The 18,812-nt window shown below is 57.2% G+C and overlaps 5 protein-coding genes across 5 annotated transcripts; 3 read left to right on the forward strand and 2 right to left on the reverse strand.

Annotated features, from left to right (window-relative positions):
* Positions 1 to 2,067: 2,067 nt before the first annotated feature.
* Positions 2,068 to 3,187, forward strand: PPH3 (phosphoprotein phosphatase PP4 catalytic subunit; the record flags this gene model as incomplete). The annotated part of the gene is made up of 4 exons (XM_028640707.1): positions 2,068 to 2,247; positions 2,308 to 2,709; positions 2,790 to 3,089; positions 3,155 to 3,187. 4 exons carry the CDS (start codon positions 2,068 to 2,070, stop codon positions 3,185 to 3,187), a joined length of 915 nt encoding a protein of 304 aa, XP_028495093.1.
* Positions 3,188 to 4,294: 1,107 nt separating this feature from the next.
* D7B24_006581 (uncharacterized protein) lies at positions 4,295 to 5,188 on the reverse strand (the record flags this gene model as incomplete). The annotated part of the gene is made up of 2 exons (XM_028640708.1): positions 4,295 to 4,904; positions 4,956 to 5,188. 2 exons carry the CDS (start codon positions 5,186 to 5,188, stop codon positions 4,295 to 4,297), a joined length of 843 nt encoding a protein of 280 aa, XP_028495094.1.
* A 2,441-nt stretch (positions 5,189 to 7,629) lies between these two features.
* Positions 7,630 to 7,993, reverse strand: GNG1 (Guanine nucleotide-binding protein subunit gamma; the record flags this gene model as incomplete). The annotated part of the gene is made up of 2 exons (XM_028640709.1): positions 7,630 to 7,750; positions 7,833 to 7,993. The coding sequence occupies 2 exons, from the start codon at positions 7,991 to 7,993 to the stop codon at positions 7,630 to 7,632; spliced, it is 282 nt and encodes a 93-aa protein (XP_028495095.1).
* Positions 7,994 to 9,955: 1,962 nt separating this feature from the next.
* TIF32 (eukaryotic translation initiation factor 3 subunit A) lies at positions 9,956 to 13,448 on the forward strand (the record flags this gene model as incomplete). The annotated part of the gene is made up of 3 exons (XM_028640710.1): positions 9,956 to 9,958; positions 10,172 to 10,435; positions 10,497 to 13,448. The coding sequence occupies 3 exons, from the start codon at positions 9,956 to 9,958 to the stop codon at positions 13,446 to 13,448; spliced, it is 3,219 nt and encodes a 1,072-aa protein (XP_028495096.1).
* A 2,954-nt stretch (positions 13,449 to 16,402) lies between these two features.
* D7B24_006584 (uncharacterized protein) lies at positions 16,403 to 18,709 on the forward strand (the record flags this gene model as incomplete). The annotated part of the gene is made up of 4 exons (XM_028640711.1): positions 16,403 to 16,616; positions 16,668 to 17,317; positions 17,398 to 17,816; positions 17,896 to 18,709. 4 exons carry the CDS (start codon positions 16,403 to 16,405, stop codon positions 18,707 to 18,709), a joined length of 2,097 nt encoding a protein of 698 aa, XP_028495097.1.
* Between the last annotated feature and the right edge of the window lie 103 nt (positions 18,710 to 18,812).

Below are 18,812 nucleotides of genomic sequence, written 5' to 3' on the forward strand. Positions count from 1 at the left end.
GCGCGGAAAGAGTGGCAGAACAGGAGCTGGCGGTCGATCATTCAAATGGAGGGGATTGACTCACCAAGGCGAGAGGTCATTTTTTTTTTACTGGCTGACAAACGAAGCAGTTCTAAGTTTCTCGCAACTGGACAGATATCTGTTGTTCCTCGCGGCCCCCCCACTGACTCGATTGGCTTTTGGTGAAGCTGTCAATGAGGGGTTCTCCCTGCTTATATAGGGTCGTCAGTCGGGACAGGGGTCTTCCAAGTGCGAATAGCGTTGGTGATATATGCCGACTGCGTTGAAATGCTTGAGGCGCATGCCTTGGGCTGCGGCTGCGGTTTCCTGACCGCCTTTACGACGAACGATGAAGAGAAAAAAACAGCAAAGGTACAATAGGCCAGGCGGCGAAGCTTTGTGGTTCATTGTCTGATATCTGGTAGCCCTGGTCGTTGATACAAGGCAAGGTATCGGCGGCCAACACCGCCACAGCCAGGCCAAGCTTTGGCACATTGGTCCCAGTGCAACACAGGCCTCGAGGCAGGGGCACACAGTGGCTTGGGCTGGTGACTGTCCCTAAAATCTGAGAGTCTCGGCCACTGAGAGTAGAGGGCCCAAGGTTCTGCGAGCCGCCAGCTGCCTCCCTGCCTACGACGGAACCTAACTACGTCTCACCTGGGTAGGTACCTGGGTACCTAAGGTAGGTCCCGGGAAGTCAGTCCCAGTGGCCTCGCACCCTCCCAGCTTTTTAGACGGTCCCCCCATCGACCCGCCCAGCATCCACCGTCACTGCCTGTTGATGCTCGAGAAGCCCTGGTACTGCTCCTGCCTAGTCCTTGTCCCCCCTTGCTAGCGCCCTGGCTCAGACCCGACCTTTCCTTTCTTCGCTATCCCCATCTTGACCGATCCGGTGCATCGCCAGAAAAACCTCTTCTGCTTCCCCATACACGCGAAAGAGAGGCACACCCTGCTTCCTGTTTACCGCCCCGAATCCCCTCTGCATTGCCCACCCCGGCGATCCCGCGCTTCCTGCTTGCTGCCTCTGCTACGCTGTCTGTCGCTGCACCTGCATTCTGCACTCTCGAGAGAGAAACATCGCGTCCCAGCGGCAATCAATAGCATCACACAACAACAGAGCGCCCCCCTCTGAGTGAGCTTAGGTGAAGTGAAGCCCGCCCGTCCGCCGCCCTCGCCTTCCGGTCGGAAACCCGCTCAACACAAAACACGAAGTCATCCCCTCAAACCCACTTGCCCCCCTCGGGCATCGGTTTTTGGTTTTTTTTTCCTCTGACCTCCAACCCCAAGGCTCTGCCTCCCCCTTCCCGCCATCGACGACGACGAACGCTCCCCTTGCGGGCCAAACACAGCGACCCTTCAGCTCTTACGCGAATCCATCCCACGACGCCTGAACTGACTTTTCTCGTCGCTTCTTCTGTTCTCACCCGACTCCACTCGACAGGGCGCTCGCAGCTGCACCAGCTACCGACCCTTCCCCGACGATAACGGCGACGACGACTCTCTTGCATCGACAAGACGACTCCCTCCCCATCAAGGCGAACACGTCCCCCACGGGATCAAGGCGAATCATCATCACCATAACAATCCGCGCCATCTGACGAACAGTTGTCTCACGAGCACAGCACGTCGCGGATCGTTGTTGTTTTTGTCATCACGACATTTTTTGTCTCTTCGCGGACGTGCCCTGATAGAGCCAAGATCACTTCGTCTCCCGTAAGTCTTCTCACTGATGATCCTCACCGTCGTTGTCGTCCGCGGGCCTCTCCCTCCCTGTCCGGCCTTCGCATGCTGCCCTTCAACACTTGAATGCACGCACCCCGTCGCCATCGATGCTGGTGTTGATAACCACTTGGCGCCCTTTGGTCGCCGCATTTGAAGCAAACCTCGTGCGACGATTGCTGACATGCGTCACCCTCCCAACTAGCCCAAGAAGTGCATCGAATCCGACACGCAGGCCGGCTGTCTCGTGCACACCCGCAAGCCTCAACTACATCCTTTGTAAATTGCAGGCGCTCCACGAATTCTTCACAATCTTCGGCCAAGTCACTGGCTGGTGAGGAATAAAAGATGGCAGACCAACATGAGATCGATCTCGACAACGTGATCGACCGTCTTCTCGAGGTCCGAGGAAGCAGGCCCGGTAAGCAGGTCCAGCTTCTCGAGTCCGAGATCCGTTATCTCTGCACCAAGGCTCGCGAGATCTTCATTTCTCAGCCCATCCTGCTCGAGCTTGAGGCTCCCATCAAGGTCAGTGATCGAGCACCTCACGCATGCGTCCGGTTCTTTCGGCAGAGCTGACAGCCTTAGATCTGCGGTGACATCCACGGACAGTACTATGACCTGCTGCGCCTCTTCGAATACGGCGGTTTCCCTCCGGAAGCCAACTACCTCTTCCTGGGTGACTACGTTGATCGTGGCAAGCAGTCGCTGGAGACTATCTGCCTTCTGCTCGCCTACAAGATCAAGTACCCGGAGAACTTCTTCATCCTCCGTGGCAACCACGAGTGTGCCTCGATCAACCGCATCTACGGCTTCTACGATGAGTGCAAGCGTCGTTACAACATCAAGCTGTGGAAAACCTTCACCGACTGCTTCAACTGTCTGCCCATCGCCGCTATCATTGACGAGAAGATTTTCACCATGCACGGCGGACTCAGCCCGGATCTGAACTCCATGGAGCAAATCCGCCGCGTCATGCGCCCCACCGACGTATGTGACCTTTAACCCGCCGAGCCTACGCCTAGCCCGTTCCAGATCACAATCAACTAACCACGTCTCTTTTTTTGTAGATTCCTGACTGCGGCCTGCTCTGCGATCTGCTGTGGTCTGATCCCGACAAGGATATCACCGGCTGGAGCGAAAACGACCGTGGAGTGTCCTTCACGTTTGGCCCCGATGTTGTGTCCCGATTCCTGCAAAAGCATGACATGGACTTGATTTGCCGTGCTCACCAGGTCGTCGAGGATGGATATGAGTTCTTCTCCAAGCGCCAACTCGTCACCCTCTTTAGTGCGCCCAATTACTGCGGAGAGTTTGACAACGCAGGAGCCATGATGAGCGTGGACGAGAGTCTTCTGTGCTCATTCCAGGTCGGTGCACCCTGTGGCAGATGCCTCATCTTAGTACATTGCTAACGTGGTACTTTGCATTCCAGATCCTCAAGCCTGCTGAGAAGAAACAAAAGTAAGTGTCTCGTAACCCTTCGCGCGGCTGTTCAGAGCCCCTTTCGGCAGCCAATGCCTGCCTGCACCTCTGTCATGAAAGAGTTTATGCCAACGTTTTACTTTTTCTAGGTTTGGCCGTCGTTAATCGCCTGCAACGCTCGCATCGAACGTCCCCTGTGACACTCGGATTGACCGACCAACGCTTCCTCTTCAACGACCCAACGCTCCACTATTCTCCAGCGCACACGTCCTCCGTGCCTGGTGGACCAACTCGTCTCCTCTCCCATCGGGATGCTCAGCCTCGCCCTCCCCATATAATCCCGTACCCCAACCGACTGACACGACGAACATCGCGCGCAACTCTGATCACGATCACGGCTGTCTCTAGTAGCTGAAGATAACCACACAAAAAAAACACTGGAATTTGACATGGTCCCGGTCTACGCGCGGCTGATGTGACTTGCGCAAATAAAACCATGTGGATTTGGTTGCGGAGTGGTTCCTCAAGTTTAAATGGCTGCACACAATCATCGCAGTGTGAATGTGCATCTCGCGTTCTGTTGAGATGTGCGATGCCGTCTTCCAGAGAATTCTTTCCCATGAATGCTCTGTAGCAAGCGGTTCAATTACATCGCCTCGTGAGATTGAATGGCAGCCAATAACGGATGGCCCAGTCGAGGTACACACGGTGGGGGGACATGGGTTCAGAGCCAACAGGTAGGGTTGCCAGTACCAGCGATCATGCGGTCGATATTGTACGATAAAATGATGGTCAATCTGTGGGGTGGGTGACCACAGCATTCGCAGATCCCCAAGGCCAAGGTGATGCCATGATGACAGTGCGGTGCATCCGTCTCTGGGCATATGACCACTTGCCACTTTCCTTCTGCCTGCCTGTTCTTGTTTCTCCTTCTGTCGAGTTGCTTTTATTAGTCGTTCTGTTGTCCTATCGGGAGCATGGTACTTTAGTTTCACGAGATGGATCCGATGGTTCATGATGTATTCTACGCGAGATAGTGTGCCTCGGCTCATGATGCGACGAGGGAATGCCGTACCCGGGTTGACCTTTCTAAGTGCGTCTATTCTATGAGGTGAATGTCGGATACGTCGGGGCCCGGCAGACAAGGCCTCTACACGCAGTCCTCGCATACAGCCTTGGCTTCACCGGTCTGTCCCTCTCGTGATGCTTGTGCCTGAGTTTGCGCTGGACCGGGCCCCTTCAGCTCGCTGACCAGAGAAGCCCCATCGACGCCGCTCGGCGCGGCCTGGCCCTTATTCGTCCTGGCGGCAGAGATGCGGCTTCTCGCCTCGTCATCGAGGGCGGCCCCCTGCGACTGCGCAGGCGCCTCGGCCGTGGCGCCGGTAGACGTGGTAGACGGCATGGCGACCGCGTCGGCGCTGGCGGGTGCGTGAGCGGGCCGGGCGTGATCGCGGTCGACGTGGCCGAGGTTGCGCGACGGGTCTATGACGTCGCGGACGCGGCGTTTGAGCTCCTTGGTCTCAGGGAAGCCGCCGTCCGTCTTGCGGTCCCAGAGCGTCTTCGTGCTCGTGCTCGCAGGGTCTGCGTCGGCTGCGGTGGTAATGGTCACGGTGAAGGTGCCGCCTGTGGAGGGGATGAGGGCGACCTCGCCGAGGGACGTGGAGAAGGTGGAGAGGAGTTCCTGGGCGAACTGGTGGGGAGGAGTTGGTTTGCGGTCAGTGACGGGGACTATGTGTATGTCGTCGGTGCTCGTCTGGGATCTTCATGCGGGAGCAGAGAGAGAGAGAGAGAGAGAGAAAGCCCTCTGAGACTCTGATATCTGGGCTGTGATGACGTTGGGGAGGGACGTGGTGTCTTTGCTTACATAGGCGGCGCGGAGCATCCACTTGCACTGGGTGCAGAACCGTATGGCGATGCGGGGGAGGGGGAGGGGGGCAGCCTGAGCGTCAGATTCGGGGTGCGTCACGGGAGGGGGGGGATCTGCCGCGGTCGTTGTTGCTGTGGTTGCCGTGGCGGCGGCCGAGGTGAGCGGTTCGTCGGCCATGGTAAGGTGTAAGTCGACAAAGATCACCCGCAGACAGAGCTGGACTGGATGAAATGCAGTGTGTCGATGAGGGCCTGGCGAGGCTGCTTCATCAGTGCAGGAGTTGGTGGAGGGGCCGTCAGTGCCTCATCGCATGAGCCTAGCGTCATGGACGCGGGGTGTTCGATGCCCTGGGTACCACTCACTGGCGGTCGTTCACCACCTGTTGCCCGCTGTAAGATCACTGTTGGACTCTACTGGGCTCTCATTGCTAGTCGTGTGGCATGACCTGATACCGCATCCTTACTCAGTACTTGTGTACTCACTTGAGTCAGGATTGACTGGTCAGGCAGAGCAGAACTCGGGCATTTAAACAGCAACGCGGTGCTAAAATCTTCTTATTCTCAGCATGTCAGAAATAACGGGTATAGTTGGAAAGCAGGATGGCAAAGTCAGCATTATTACTAAAGATGTATACTAATCAGTCTCGATATGAGATCGTGCTAAATCCAGAAGATCTTGCCTTTGTGCACTTGGTAGGCTACGTTAAGTCTTATGGGCAAGCTTAGGGCTAGGAACACGGGAGAACGAACATCAATATGGTAGATGCAAGGCTAGGCGTGAAATTGCGCTAAAGAACTATATACTAACAAAGATTTCACCCAAGCACACCTGTTGGTCGCAATCGTCATTGGATGAGGTGATATCTGGAGGCTCCAACCAGACATCCATGTCCAATGATCTACATATATCGCTCCAACGTAGGACCATAAACATCCTCAGTACAATGCCGGGCCAGGAGGTATCCAAGCGAAGCACGTTTCCTCAGGGTTGCGTAATGTACGGTACTCATGCTTATAACTTGTCTCTCTTCAAAGTTATCCCCATTCAGGACTGAGCCAAATGAACTTTTTTGGTGATTCGACATGACCCTCTGATTGACTGCCTCGAGCCAAGAGGAAGGAAGGATCTCCGCCCTCACAGCCATCCTGACCCGGGCCAGATTCGATGCCCAACCTTTTCGCTGGTCAAGCCGTCAAGCGCAGTCCAGATTGTGGCCATGGCTGTCTATGGCCGAGAGGCTGTGCGGGGTGATGAACGGGCGCGCGCCTGGCCAAGTCCATCAGGAAAAGGAAACGTGCTGCATGCCTGGTGGTGCGCAACAAAAAAGTAGCAAATCTGATGTAGAGCTTTGTCGAGTGGAGGTTGTCGGAAGTGCTGGTCATTCCCGTGCGGAAAGAAGATACCTCGACTGTCGGGGCGCTGACACCGCCAGTTCCCCGAGGGAGAAAGTAAAAATAAGATAAAAAAATCATGAGTCCCGGGACAACCAAGAAGACGCGTCGGACAGTAGCAATCGACACTGGAATCCGGAGGTGCTCGGCAAGAATCTGATTGACAGTCATCGGACCGGTGATGCACATCACTGACCCCTCCCGCGACACTGCATTTACATCCTCCCCCATCACGCAAGGTGCCATGTCTCACACCCGCCACACAACTAGACAGATACCATTGATCCACTAGAACCCAGCTGACATGCATTTGAGTGACGGCTCGGCCCTGGCTCCTTGCTCAAGTGGCTCTGATCGGTGCGATTTGAGGGAGCCGCCACAATGCACACGATAGCTGCATGTTTTTCCTTTTGTGACTCGACGTCTGCCCAAGCAATCAATCGAAGTCAACGAGACGTGCCACGTCCGAGTCATTCTGCTGTCCTCCTGCTCCGGAACCCTTGAAATGTTTTCAAAAGCCTCCGACCAATGACACCTTTCATTGATAAGCTCATTAAAACGGTGGGATGAATGGGACGTGGTAAGAGAATTGGTCCTGGCTGTATTGGCACACGAGATGGGGCTGAGGGTCATCCCGTCGTGGGATGAGGAAGGGACGACGGGCGTGGAAGGGTGAGAAAAAAGTACAAGACACCAAGAGAAATTATTACATGCTGAAGAGCTGCCTTCCCATGCTCCAGAAGGCCGTACCAGACACAAAAGCCTCTCTCATACTCCTCCCCTCGGCCCATCTCCTCTCGCTGTTACGCCCTCCCCCCCTCAGACGGGCGTGCCGTGCGTGCTCGTAGACAAAATGAAAATAAAAAGAACCGACGTGGAAGCATTATCGTAGCTGTGATGCCATCGCTGCCTCCCGACTCCTGCCTCCTCCGCGTCATCCTCCCGTCTCGCGCCGTGCTCAAGCTTGTGGTCAATAAGGAAGACGCCTTGCTGTCGTATTTAGTGCGATCGCTGTCCTCCTGCCTTCTTTTTCTCCGTGTCCGGTCCGGTCCCGATAAGCCGTAGTAAGTATCTCGTCTGATCGCTCGCCCACGATGCGGGCCCCGTGGTATCTTTGGTTCATGGTGGCGGTGGGGCTAGCATCTGGGTCCTTTCTTGGTCGACAGGAAAATAAGTCTTTCGTATCCGCCGAATTGGGGTGTGGTCGGATCTACGCATTTGACTCTACTACATCAATACGCAGCATCCGCCGCTCTGTTGTGGCGCGTAGGGGTCCTCGCCCCGGGGAACAGATCCCCAGACAGAGGGAACCATGTAATCCCTCGTGCCGTTGCAGTAGGCAATGATGCTGTCCGGAATTTAGTACGCGAGCGATCAGGGATCATCATCGATGGATGGTTCTGTCGCTAGGACAGTAGTGTATTGCTTACCTCTTAGAAGCATTGCTCACTGGAATGCGCTCGCGCTCGAGGTCCTCGCGCAGACGGTTGTTGAGCTCCGTCAGGCGCCTCAGCTTCAGGTCGGCCATGGACTGCTTGTTCTTCTTGATCTGCGACGGATCGCCGACATCGCGGGAGGTGTACTGAGGCATTGTCGAGGTTGGTAGAGGAAGGGGTCGATGGAAGTGAAAGTGATGGCGTTGTTTGAGCAAAGTGAAAGGCGACGTGGGAGGGGTCGCGTTTGATGGATGAATGTGTGAGGATTGGGTCCTCAATGGGTCGTAGGATGGATGGTGAAAGTAGAAGGGAGGACGATGATGCTGAAGTTCGTCGTCGAGGGCGTGTGGCTGCTACTTCTCAAGGCTATTCAACAATACTCGTATCAGTTTAATTGATCCAACGGGCAGTCGACAGCATCAGCTTGGACGCGTTTTTGCATCGACAGCAAGCAGTGTGACATTGAGCACCATTGGTACGAGGAGTCTTCCGGGGTCTAGGGAGATTGCACGAGAGGTCAGGACTTACACAGCAGCAGGGTCAATGTGTCTTCCGCCGCGACGAGTGTCAACACGGCGACAAAGGAAAGAGCGTCGGTGAGGTCGGAAGGGATGGAAAAGCGGGAGGGTGCTGCGGCTTGAGCGTCGGTCTCGGTCGGGAGGTGGTGAGACGGCCAGTGTGTCTGGAGTCTGAAGTCTGGAGACTGGCCTGGTGTTGGGAAAGGGCGAAGGCGGGAAGGGAAACAAGCAAAAAGCAGGGGAGCCCATTCACCCTTTCCCGGTGCAGCAGGCCTGTGCTGTGAGCGAGCGGGCACGGGGGAGACCAGTGCGGGATGAGCTCCTGGGTGCGCTGAATGCTGGATGCTGGGCTGCCAGGTGCTGGGTACCTCCTGCGTGCTCTCTGCTCCTGCATGCTGCAACGTAGTTTGCTCGTTTTTGCTGCAGGAGCTGGGGAGCCACGGCCTACCGGTACATCCTATTGGTCCCAGCGCGGTGGTAGTGGGCCTTGAGTGGAGGACCACGGAAAATGGGAGGAGGAATGGCCCGCTGCAGGCAAATTGAGGTTCCACATGATTGGTCTCTCTTGGACCTTGGCGGACAGACCACCCCTTTTTGGGTTTCGCCTAAGCAAGCCCCTCGGTAGAGGCATGCTAGCCTGGTTAAAAGCATCGGCTTTCTCATTTGCTTTCTCCAGCTTTCCCCAATCCAGTGCTTTGTCACCCACGACGCTTGAAGTTTGTCGTGATCTTAGTTTTGTTGTTGTCTGGATGGCTCGCAGGCTGACGTTCGCCTGATATAGTCCAGCTCATGGCTCACTGTGGGTTGAACTCTTTACTTTCTATCAAGCTGAGGTAACTTGCCGGTGTCTGGCATTATCGACCTTTTGAACGCCTGGACAACTAATGGTGTCATGCGTCTATTGTCGTATCAAAGCAATGCTAGTGCGAGTCGAACGGTCAACGCCATCATCTCCCGTCACCAGGTCAGGTCAGAACTGAGTCGACTGTTTCCTAAACCGACCTACATACATCCATTATTGGTAAGGCAGGCGGCTTATGTAAGTTGAAGCACTTGATCAATGAGGCACGGACCTAGTGTGATTTCACCAGGTACGCAGCGGCGCTACAGTGCAAACTCAACGGCCCAGTAGCCCCAGTCTCACTCAACCCAAAGAGCTCAAGATCACCACCGACAAACTTGACTGAGTGTTTCCGAGCACGTCATATGGGCGCTGGGCGCTGATGACTCCCTAGCCAGAAAAGAACGCCATCGATATCAATACTGAGAAGAGTCCAGCCGACAACACCCCATTCTATGTAAATTTCGCTCGAAGGAATGCCACATGCCCTCCAGCAAGACACGCTGAGTCATCTCCAAGTCACGTGCGATCCGGTGCCCAGCAAGGATCAGAGCGCACAGGTCACTGCTAGCCCCCGCCTCAAGGCACTCGCATGTAGCGGCCACACACGAATTTGAAAAAACTCATCGAGCCCGCAAGCACCGCAACAACCGCAGCGACCAGCCAAGTTTCGACATTTCGCTCGCGTCCCGGCTGCGCTGCATCATCCTCTCGACGTCTAGCGAAATACTCGCCCACCGCAGAGGAAGTTGCCCATCATGGTCAGTCGACAACACCAAACTCCCCAACGACAGGCAGGGCAGGGCAGGGGCGTGGAAGGGGAGGATCGAGACAAGACGCGAAACGACCTACCCCTCTTCGTCCCTCGATCACAGGCGTCATAATCGACGACGACGACGACACCCGCTTGCCCACCCCGCCCCGCCATGTCACTGCGTGCCCTCCTCGGACCCATTACTGACTATTGTCCGTAGCCTCCTCCGCCTCACCAGAAACCCGAGAACGTGCTCAAGCGCGCCCACGAGCTCATCGGCGTCAACCAGACCCCCGCCGCCCTCACACTCCTCCACGAGCACATCACCTCGAAGAGATCTCGCAATGTTCCCATCGTCTCTCTAGAGCCGGTGATGCTCCTGCTGGTTGAGCTCTCCGTCGAACAGAAGAAGGGAAAGCTGGCAAAGGATGCCCTCTACCAGTACAAGAACATCAGCCAGAACACCAACGTCGGCACCATCGAGGTAAGACTCTTGGCGGCAACATACTGGCGATCAGTCACAGGTCTAACATCTCTGTTCACAGCTGGTCTTGAAGAAATTCATCGAGCTCGCCGCCGAGAAGGTCACTGCCGCCCAGGCCAAGGCCGATGAGGTCCAGTCGACCATCGACGCCTCCACCTCCACCACCAACGTCGAGGATCTCGAGGCCAGCGAGACGCCCGAGTCAATCCTTCTCGCCACCGTGTCTGGCGAGCAGTCACGCGATCGTACCGACCGCGCCATTGTCACTCCTTGGCTCAAATTCCTCTGGGAGGCCTACCGCACCGTTCTCGACATCCTCCGCAACAATGCGCGCCTTGAGATCCTCTACCAGAGCACGGCTATGCAGGCCTTTGACTTCTGCCTGAAGTATGCTCGCAAGACTGAGTTCCGCAGGCTCTGCGAGCTCCTGCGCAACCACGTCCAGACGGCTGCCAAGTACTCGTCGCAGATGCACGCCATCAACCTGAGCGACCCCGATACTCTTCAGCGCCACCTCGAGACTCGCTTCCAGCAGCTCAATGTTGCTGTCGAGCTTGAACTCTGGCAGGAGGCCTTCCGCTCCGTTGAGGACATCCACACTCTGCTCAACCTGAGCAAGCGCCCTCCTAAGAACATTATGATGGCCAACTACTACGAGAAGCTCACCCGTATCTTCCTTGTCGGTGAGAACTACCTCTTCCACGCTGCGGCTTGGTCTAGGTACTACACTCTCCTCCGTCAGTCTGCTGCGCTGGTCGCGTCGGGCCAGGGCAAGAAGGCCGATAACCCTCCCGCCACGGATGCCGACCTTCAGAAGGCTGCCTCCTTCGTGCTCCTCTCCGCTTTGGCCATCCCCGTCATCAGCACCACCCGTTCCCGTGGTGCCATGGTCGACTTTGATGAGTCGAAGAAGAACAAGAACGCTCGCCTCACCCACCTGCTGGGCATGGCGCAAGCTCCCACCAGGGCTGCCCTGTTCCGTGACGCTCTGGCCAAGTCGCTCCTGAAGCGCGCCCGCCCTGAGATCCGCGACCTCTACAACATTCTTGAGGTTGACTTCCACCCTCTTTCCATTTGCCAGAAGATCTCTCCCATTCTTACCAAGATTGGTGACGATGCCGAGATGGAGAAGTATGTCCTGCCTCTGCAGCAGGTCATCCTCACCCGCCTCTTCCAGCAGCTGTCTCAGGTCTACGAAACGGTGGACCTCAGCTTCGTCGAGCAGCTGGCCAAGTTCCCTGAGCCTTTCCAGGTCACTCGCGGTACCATTGAGAAGTTCATCATGAACGGAAACAAGAAGGGCGATCTCGCCATCCGCATGGACCACGCTACTGGTGTCCTCAGCTTCGACAACGATGTCTTCTCGTCCGCCAAGGCTGCTCACTCTGCATCTGGCGCTGGCTCCGCCGAGGCTGATGGCAGCTCCGTCCAGCGCCTCCAGAGCACCCCCTCTGAGATTGTCCGCTCGCAGCTGACCCGCCTCACCAAGTCTCTGTACACCACTTGCTTCTACATTGACCCTGAATTCAACAAGTCCCGCGTCGATGCTAGGGAGGCCGCTTTGGCCCGTGCCAAGGCCGGCGCCGAGAAGGAGCACCGTGAGCTTCTTGCTCGCAAGGACGTCATCCAGAAGCGCAAGGAAGAGGCTTCCGAGATCCAGGCTCGTAAGGAGCGTGAGAACGCCCGCCAGAAGCGCCTGCGTGAGCAGATCCTCCAGGAGCAGGAGGACAAGCGCCTCGCCGCCGAACAGAAGGAGCGCGAGGAGCGTCGCCTCAAGGCTGAGCGTGACCGCGTCCGCAAGGATGAGCTCAAGAAGCAGATCGCCGATCTCAAGATCAGCCCTAAGGATATGGATCTCGACCTGGAAGATCTTGACAACCTGGATCCTAACACTATCCGGGCCATGAAGGTTGCTCAGCTCGAGCGTGAGAAGAACGACGTTTCCGAGAAGCTTCGCATTGTGTGGAAGCGTGTTGACCACTTGGAGCGAGCCTTCAGGAAGGAGGAGGTCAAGAAGCTCGGCGCCGATTACGAGGAGCAGAATCAGCGTGACCGTGCTGCCTACGAGAAGACCAAGGCCCAGACGCTCAAGGATGCCGAGATCAAGCACAAGGAGAGTGTCGAGCTGAAGCACCGTCTCACTCGTCTCATGCCTCACTTCGAGTCGTTCCGCGAGAACCTGCACTCCCGCCGCGGAGAGGAGTTTGAGAAGCGCCGCAGGGATGCGGAGCGGGAGCTCGAGAAGCAGATTGCGGCTCGCAAGAAGGAGTACCGCGACCGCAAGCTGCGTGAGAAGCGCGAACGCGAGGAGAAGGAAAGGGCTCTCCGCGAGGCCGAGGAGCGTGCCGCCAAGGAGAAGGAAGAACAGGAGGCCCGCGCCGAGGCCAAGCGCGCCGAGATGCAGCGCCTCAAGGAGCAGCGCGATCAAGAACGCCAGGAGTCTCTGGAGAAGGCGGCCATGCAGGCCCGCCGCGAAGAAGAGGCCCTCGCCAGGCGCAAGGCGGAGAAGGAGAAGGAGCGCGCGTTGCCCCCCGCGCGCAGCGCCGCCGAGCCCAGCTCCGAAGGTCGCCGTCCCCTCAACCTTCCCGGCGCCGGCAAGTGGCGCGAGAAGGAGGCTGCTCGCGGTTCCGCCGGCGCCTCAGACAACGCGCCACCCGCTCCCCGGCAAGCCGCCCCCATGGAGCGCACCGACTCGAGCGATCGTGCCGGTGGCCCTCCCCGCATCAGCCTTGCTGGCAGTGGAGGCAAGCCCAGCTGGCGCGACCGCGAAGCGGCACGCGCCGCTGCTGGCGGTGCTGAGAACAGCGCCCCCCCGCAGCGGGCGGAGCGTCTGGAGCGCCCGGAGCGCTCGGAGCGCTCGGAGCGCACTGCCTCGGGTGGTGCCCCTATGGGCCGCACCGCCTCGAACCGCGACGACCAGGGTCGTAACGCCTCGCCGGCACCCGCGACCGAGCAGCTCAAGGCATCGGGAGCCCCGGGCAAGTGGGTGCCCCGGCACCTGCGCAAGGAGTAAATGGAATACGGCTACAGGGGCCGTAGTTTAGGATGATGAAGGGAGAGGGAAATCAGGAGGTTGCGCAAAAAAACCTGCATCGGAGTTCGAGGCCTTGCTTTGGTTGAGAGATTTTCTTACCCAGTCATTCACACGTTGTACTCTAGAGATACGAAGGTCGTCTCCCGTCCTGAGCAGAGAGGAGGAGGCGGCGGCAGAATGAGTCGGCATCTTTGCAAGATGTTGAATTCATGGCCGTAAGGTAATGATCTTGAACGTTTCTCTGAGACTAGCCGTTTTGCCTGCTCTGGTTCGACCGATGCCTGTCAGTGCCTTGTGATGATCGTGGCGAGGCCCATGTCGAGGGCATGCCCGATGAAGTGCCAAGTCATCTTGTCAGTGACCTAACGCGGTGGTGCAAGCGAGGCCAGCTTCAACGGCGTCATGCCATGTCTGCTAGAACTATGGTGTCTCCCCTTAGCTACCTAGCTAGATGAACTGCTGCTGCTGCTGTCGTAGAGGGGTAATGTCTCCCAGAAACGCCAGACCTACAGCTGGGCCACAGGCAGCCTCTCGATCTCAGCCACACGCTACCGATGCTATGAGAGCGAGCGGGCAGGGCGCGCGCGAGAACATGTGTCAATACAGCCAGATGTCCCAAGTGCCGGACCGAGACGCCCCCATCACCACCACGCAAGCTTTGGGTCTCTACAAAGCAGAGATCCTTCTGGGGCTACGCTAGCAGGCTCGGATGCACGGGCGGGTGTGTTTTCTGCTTCAAAGAACCAGTTCCCTTTTCCGGAGGTCAGGTCGAAGTGTGCCGGCATGGGCTAGCCGCGGGGCGAGAGTTTTGGGGCCATCTGGACGATACTTGGGACTGCCTGGGATCGCTTACTGTCAGGTAGAACTCGGCTAACCGGGCGCACGTGTCCTGCACAGAACGTGCGCCAGGATCGTACGGCGTTGCGGTATCGCTTGAGGGAGTGTGGCGCGAGACCTGCGGCGGGAAAGGAGACTAGGGCTCAACGTGGCGGTTGTCATCCCATGTGGTGTTGGTCGACCTCACGAGCTAACAAAGGGGGTGTTGGGGTGATGGTAGTAGTGGCGGTGGGCTGGGGTGGGCGGGCGGAAAGACATCTACAATGGCAAGCGGTAAGGGAGATAAAAAGAGCGTTTCATGTCACGAACAAAGCTGGCTCCGTTGGCAACTACGTCAGTGAGGTTACAATGATGGGCAAGCATGCGTCCGTCACGATGTTTGCTGGACTGCTGGGCGTGGAAAGCCGGTGATCAACCGCAAATCATGAGACACGAGAGGAACTCGACGTCCGGGCAGCGACGAGGTCATTGACGAGGTCATTGCTTGGGCTGTCGATCCGGGTCGTCAAGGAAGAATTGACGGAGATAGATGGATGGCTGTTGGCCCATCTTGGCCTGCTTGGCTTCGGAACGGAACACAATGGGGTGTTGGCTCCTCGTCTGAGAGTCAGAACTCTCTGTATTCTTTTTTAAGCCATCCCGCGGCCATTGGTCTTTGATGGTCTGGGTGGATGAGGGGTGGGCAACCTGTAAGCAAGTAGTCTCTGAGGAAAAAAGTAGTCGCATTTTGCGGCTGCGGTCCGAAATGAACTGATGCTACCGTAACAGTCTCCAGAGAGAGAGTGGTAGGCTACTCGTCCGGGCGGCCAGCACCGCTGTTTGGTCTCTTGAGCCCATTGCTGTCATGGATTCGCTCGTATCGCAGTGTTGTTGCTTGCTGTTTGTTCATACTTTGGGTTCCGTAGCCAAGGCGATGGGACCAGTCAAAACCACCTCGGTGAGTGGGATGGCAAGTGGCGGTCATTGATGCCAGGAGGATAGAGCAGGACAAAGAACAACAAAGAACGAGGCGAGGAGAAACAAAAAGACGACGGAGCAAAGGAGGGGGGTAGCAATGGCTAGGGCCACGATGTACTAACATGCCTATAGTTTCTGCCTGTACTGCATCGTACCTGTCAGGCCCCCTGCTCCAGCTGCTGGCTCCAGCGGCAGAGGGCGCTACTGCAGGAACCCAGGAGTCTTCTGCTGGGCCACCTCATGGCGCTAACATCCCCTGAAGCTAGCCGTTTTCCCCCATTGGTCATGCGTCCTGCCGGAAGAGGCAACACTCTCGGGCCACCACCCACCCACCAGTTCGTTTTCCCTCCGACCAAACATCCACCAGACATCCGACGACCAAACAACCCATCGAATCCCTGCCCCCACCAAGGAAAGCCCCCGGAGGCATGTTCTTCAATGTCCAGCAGCAGATCCGAGCCTGACTGTTTAAGAACAGACCAGTCCAACCCGGACTAGGCCAGCATAACCCAGCAGGGGTCTCAACCTCACCGATGGCCTGGCGCTCAGGTGGATGGAAAAAGATGGATGGATGCTTGTGGATGGCTCGGCAGTCAGTCCTTCCCATGCAACAAAGCACAACAGAGCACAACATGGTCCGTCGTGTGCATCGTCCGGTCATTCGTTGGTTACACAGGCTGCCCGCGGGCTCGGCACGGTCACCGTTCCCCCTGGAAGGAAAAAAAAAACACCAATCTTGATCTTGCCTTGATCAAGTTAAACCTATATTCGAGCGAATAGACGAACGATGCACACCTACGTGTACCTTTCCGGGGACACCGTAGAGTCCAAGAGCGACGTCGTATTCTCTGCCGCAGTTCGATGGACCAAGACATTGCTATGGCCGTGGCATTGCTTATCTTGATGCTCTGACTTGGCTCTATTCAGAAATCGCACCAACGACGCCTGGTATATAGCCTCCAGGGGTTGGCCGTCTCCAGCTGCCGTCTGTTCCCCCTCTCTCTTTATCTCATCACGCTTCTTGAGTTCTTGGGGCAGCCTGTCCAGAGACCAGACATTGGTGCTTCAAGTTTGTTTGCTTCTTTGGAGAAGACCTTTGGTTTCTCTCCCAGTCACTCGTTTCCACCTACGCTACTGCCATGGCTCCCATCAAGGCCTGGGTGGCCTTTGCTGCCCTTTCCCTCGTTTCTACCGTCCACGCCTGGCACGTTGAGCTGCCGCCTTGCGTCGACAACTTCCAGCCCTTTGTGAACTCTGGCTGTCACGCAAACACCGATGGCAAGTCTCTGACGTACCGCTCATCCACGAGCTCTCGCGAGATGACTGTCGAGAAGTGCACTGCCGAATGCAAGGGTATGTCGGCCTCAGCCTCCCCAAACTCCTCTCGGTACTGACACATGCCAGGCAACGGATACCGCTATGCCGGCCTCGAGTACTACGGCGTCTGCTACTGCGGCAACACCGTCAACGGCGCCGAGCTTGCCGCCGGAGAGTGTTCCTTTCCCTGCAACGGCGACAAGAACGAGACTTGCGGCGGTGACAGGAAGCTTTCTGTGTTCGAGGACCGTACCTTCCCCGCCACTGACGCCGTGACGATCGAGAACTATGTCGACACGGGCTGCTGGACCGACAACTCCCAGATCGGCAAGTCCCTCTCCTGGCCCCAGGACCAGCTCGACAAGTCCGTCATGACCCCTAGCCTCTGCACCGAGGCCTGTCGCCAGGGCGGCTTCCCTTATGCTGGTGTCGAGTACGGTCAGGAGTGCTGGTGTGGCGCCGTCATGGGCAACGAGACGCGCTTCGTCGATGCCTCGCAATGCGGCATAGCATGCAAAGGCGACAAGACCAAGACCTGTGGTGGCCGCTCCCGCATCAACATTTTCTTCGCCAAAGAGTTCCAGTCCCTCGAGCCCTGCGGCCACCAGCCGGACCGGCCTCCGCTGTCCTCAGCCCCGGTTTCTTCTTCTGCCGAGACTACTTCGACGCTGCTCACGTCCTCGCTGACGATCGTCTCCTCTTCGCTTCCTTTGTCGTCTCCGGCGTCGTCCACGGAGGTTTCGTCGTCTCACCCTTACATTGAGCCCTCCACCTCTTCATCTGCTGCCTCGACTTCTACCACCTCTGTCTCTTCCAGCTCGACGACTGTCGTCTCTTCTACCTCTTCCTCCTCCTCCGCCATCACCACTTCTCTCTCCTCCTCCACTTCGTCCTCTTCTTCGTCCTCTTCTTCATCCTCTTCTGCCTCCTCCTCTTCCTCCTCCTCTTCCTCCTCCTCTTCCTCCTCCTCCTCCTCCTCCTCCACCACTTCTTCTTCCTCCTCCTCAACCTCTTCTTCTTCTTCTTCTTCCTCCTCCTCCTCAACCTCTTCTTCTTCTTCTTCTTCCTCCTCCTCCTCCGCTTCTTCATCCTCCTCCACAAAAGCTCCTTGCACCAGGACGACTCTCATTTCCTCCACCACCTCGACCCAGGCACCTCCCCCGCCTACGACCACCGCGCCTCTCACAACCACCATCACCACCATCACCACCACAAGCACTACATCTTCAGCAATTTGTACTACCGCGGTTGTGACCCCGCCCAAGCACGAGTACTGCTGCGGCAACTGGTGCTCTACCCCCATCCCTGATTTCAGCGACTGGGACACGTGCGCCAAGGCAAAGGCTAAGTGCAGCCTCCAGGTTGCGGCTTGCCTGAACCAGGCGGGTTGGCCTGGTGCTGTTGAGTGCTTCAACTTCCAGCAGTGGTGCCAAAACATCGACATGTTCTGTGGCTGGATGTGTCGGCAGGGCTGGGACAGGTCGTGTTCCAAGAAGGACTACTTGAACTTCTACAAGCCCATCGGCGACGGCAAGCCCATGACCTCGACCTCGACCTTCCCCTGCGCCGCCACCACTACCACGACTATTCCTCCGGCCACAACGACTGCAGTCGTCCCCCCGCCCAAGGGAATTTGCATCCAACCCTCCAACTCCTGGTACGGCTACGGTCCTGGCAACCCTGTCGGCAAGATCCCCCTCCCCGTCGTCACGTGCAACGACCTCGAGCACGAATTCAAGGGCGGTAACCCATTCAAGATGTACTCAAACTCCGATTCCAGCAAGTGCCGCTCCTACGGGCGCCCGAATGTCCCGTCCGCTTGCGCCGACGCCTGCCGCCAGCAATACGACAGCTGCAACGCCGTGTATGCCAAGGGTTGCTGGAGCTTCAAGAGCTGGCGCCACCGCCGTGAAATCGGAGCTTCTCATGAAGTGCCCGTGTCTGCAGCGCTGGCTGACCGCTCGCCGAATCTTGATGCTGCCATCGATAAGCGCACCTTCGGCGGATTCTTTGGCGACAGCTTCTGGGATGCCACGAACAAGTGCAAGGCCCAATACAATGACTGTATAAATGTCAACAGGGGTGTCACCGGTGCTGGGGTGTGCTGGTCTTATGGGCAGTGGTGGTAAGGTGGTGGGTAATGCCATTCCGCACCGTGTTTAATCGATGCCAGCCGCATCGGCGCAATGAGATGAGATGATGACAGAGGGGGGTGCGGCATCAGGACGAAAA

The sequence above is a fragment of the Verticillium nonalfalfae genome, assembly GCF_003724135.2.
Source record: "Verticillium nonalfalfae strain VnAa140/NRRL 66861 chromosome Unknown scaffold_48, whole genome shotgun sequence".
In the NCBI taxonomy this organism is placed as follows: Eukaryota; Fungi; Ascomycota; class Sordariomycetes; order Glomerellales; family Plectosphaerellaceae; genus Verticillium; species Verticillium nonalfalfae.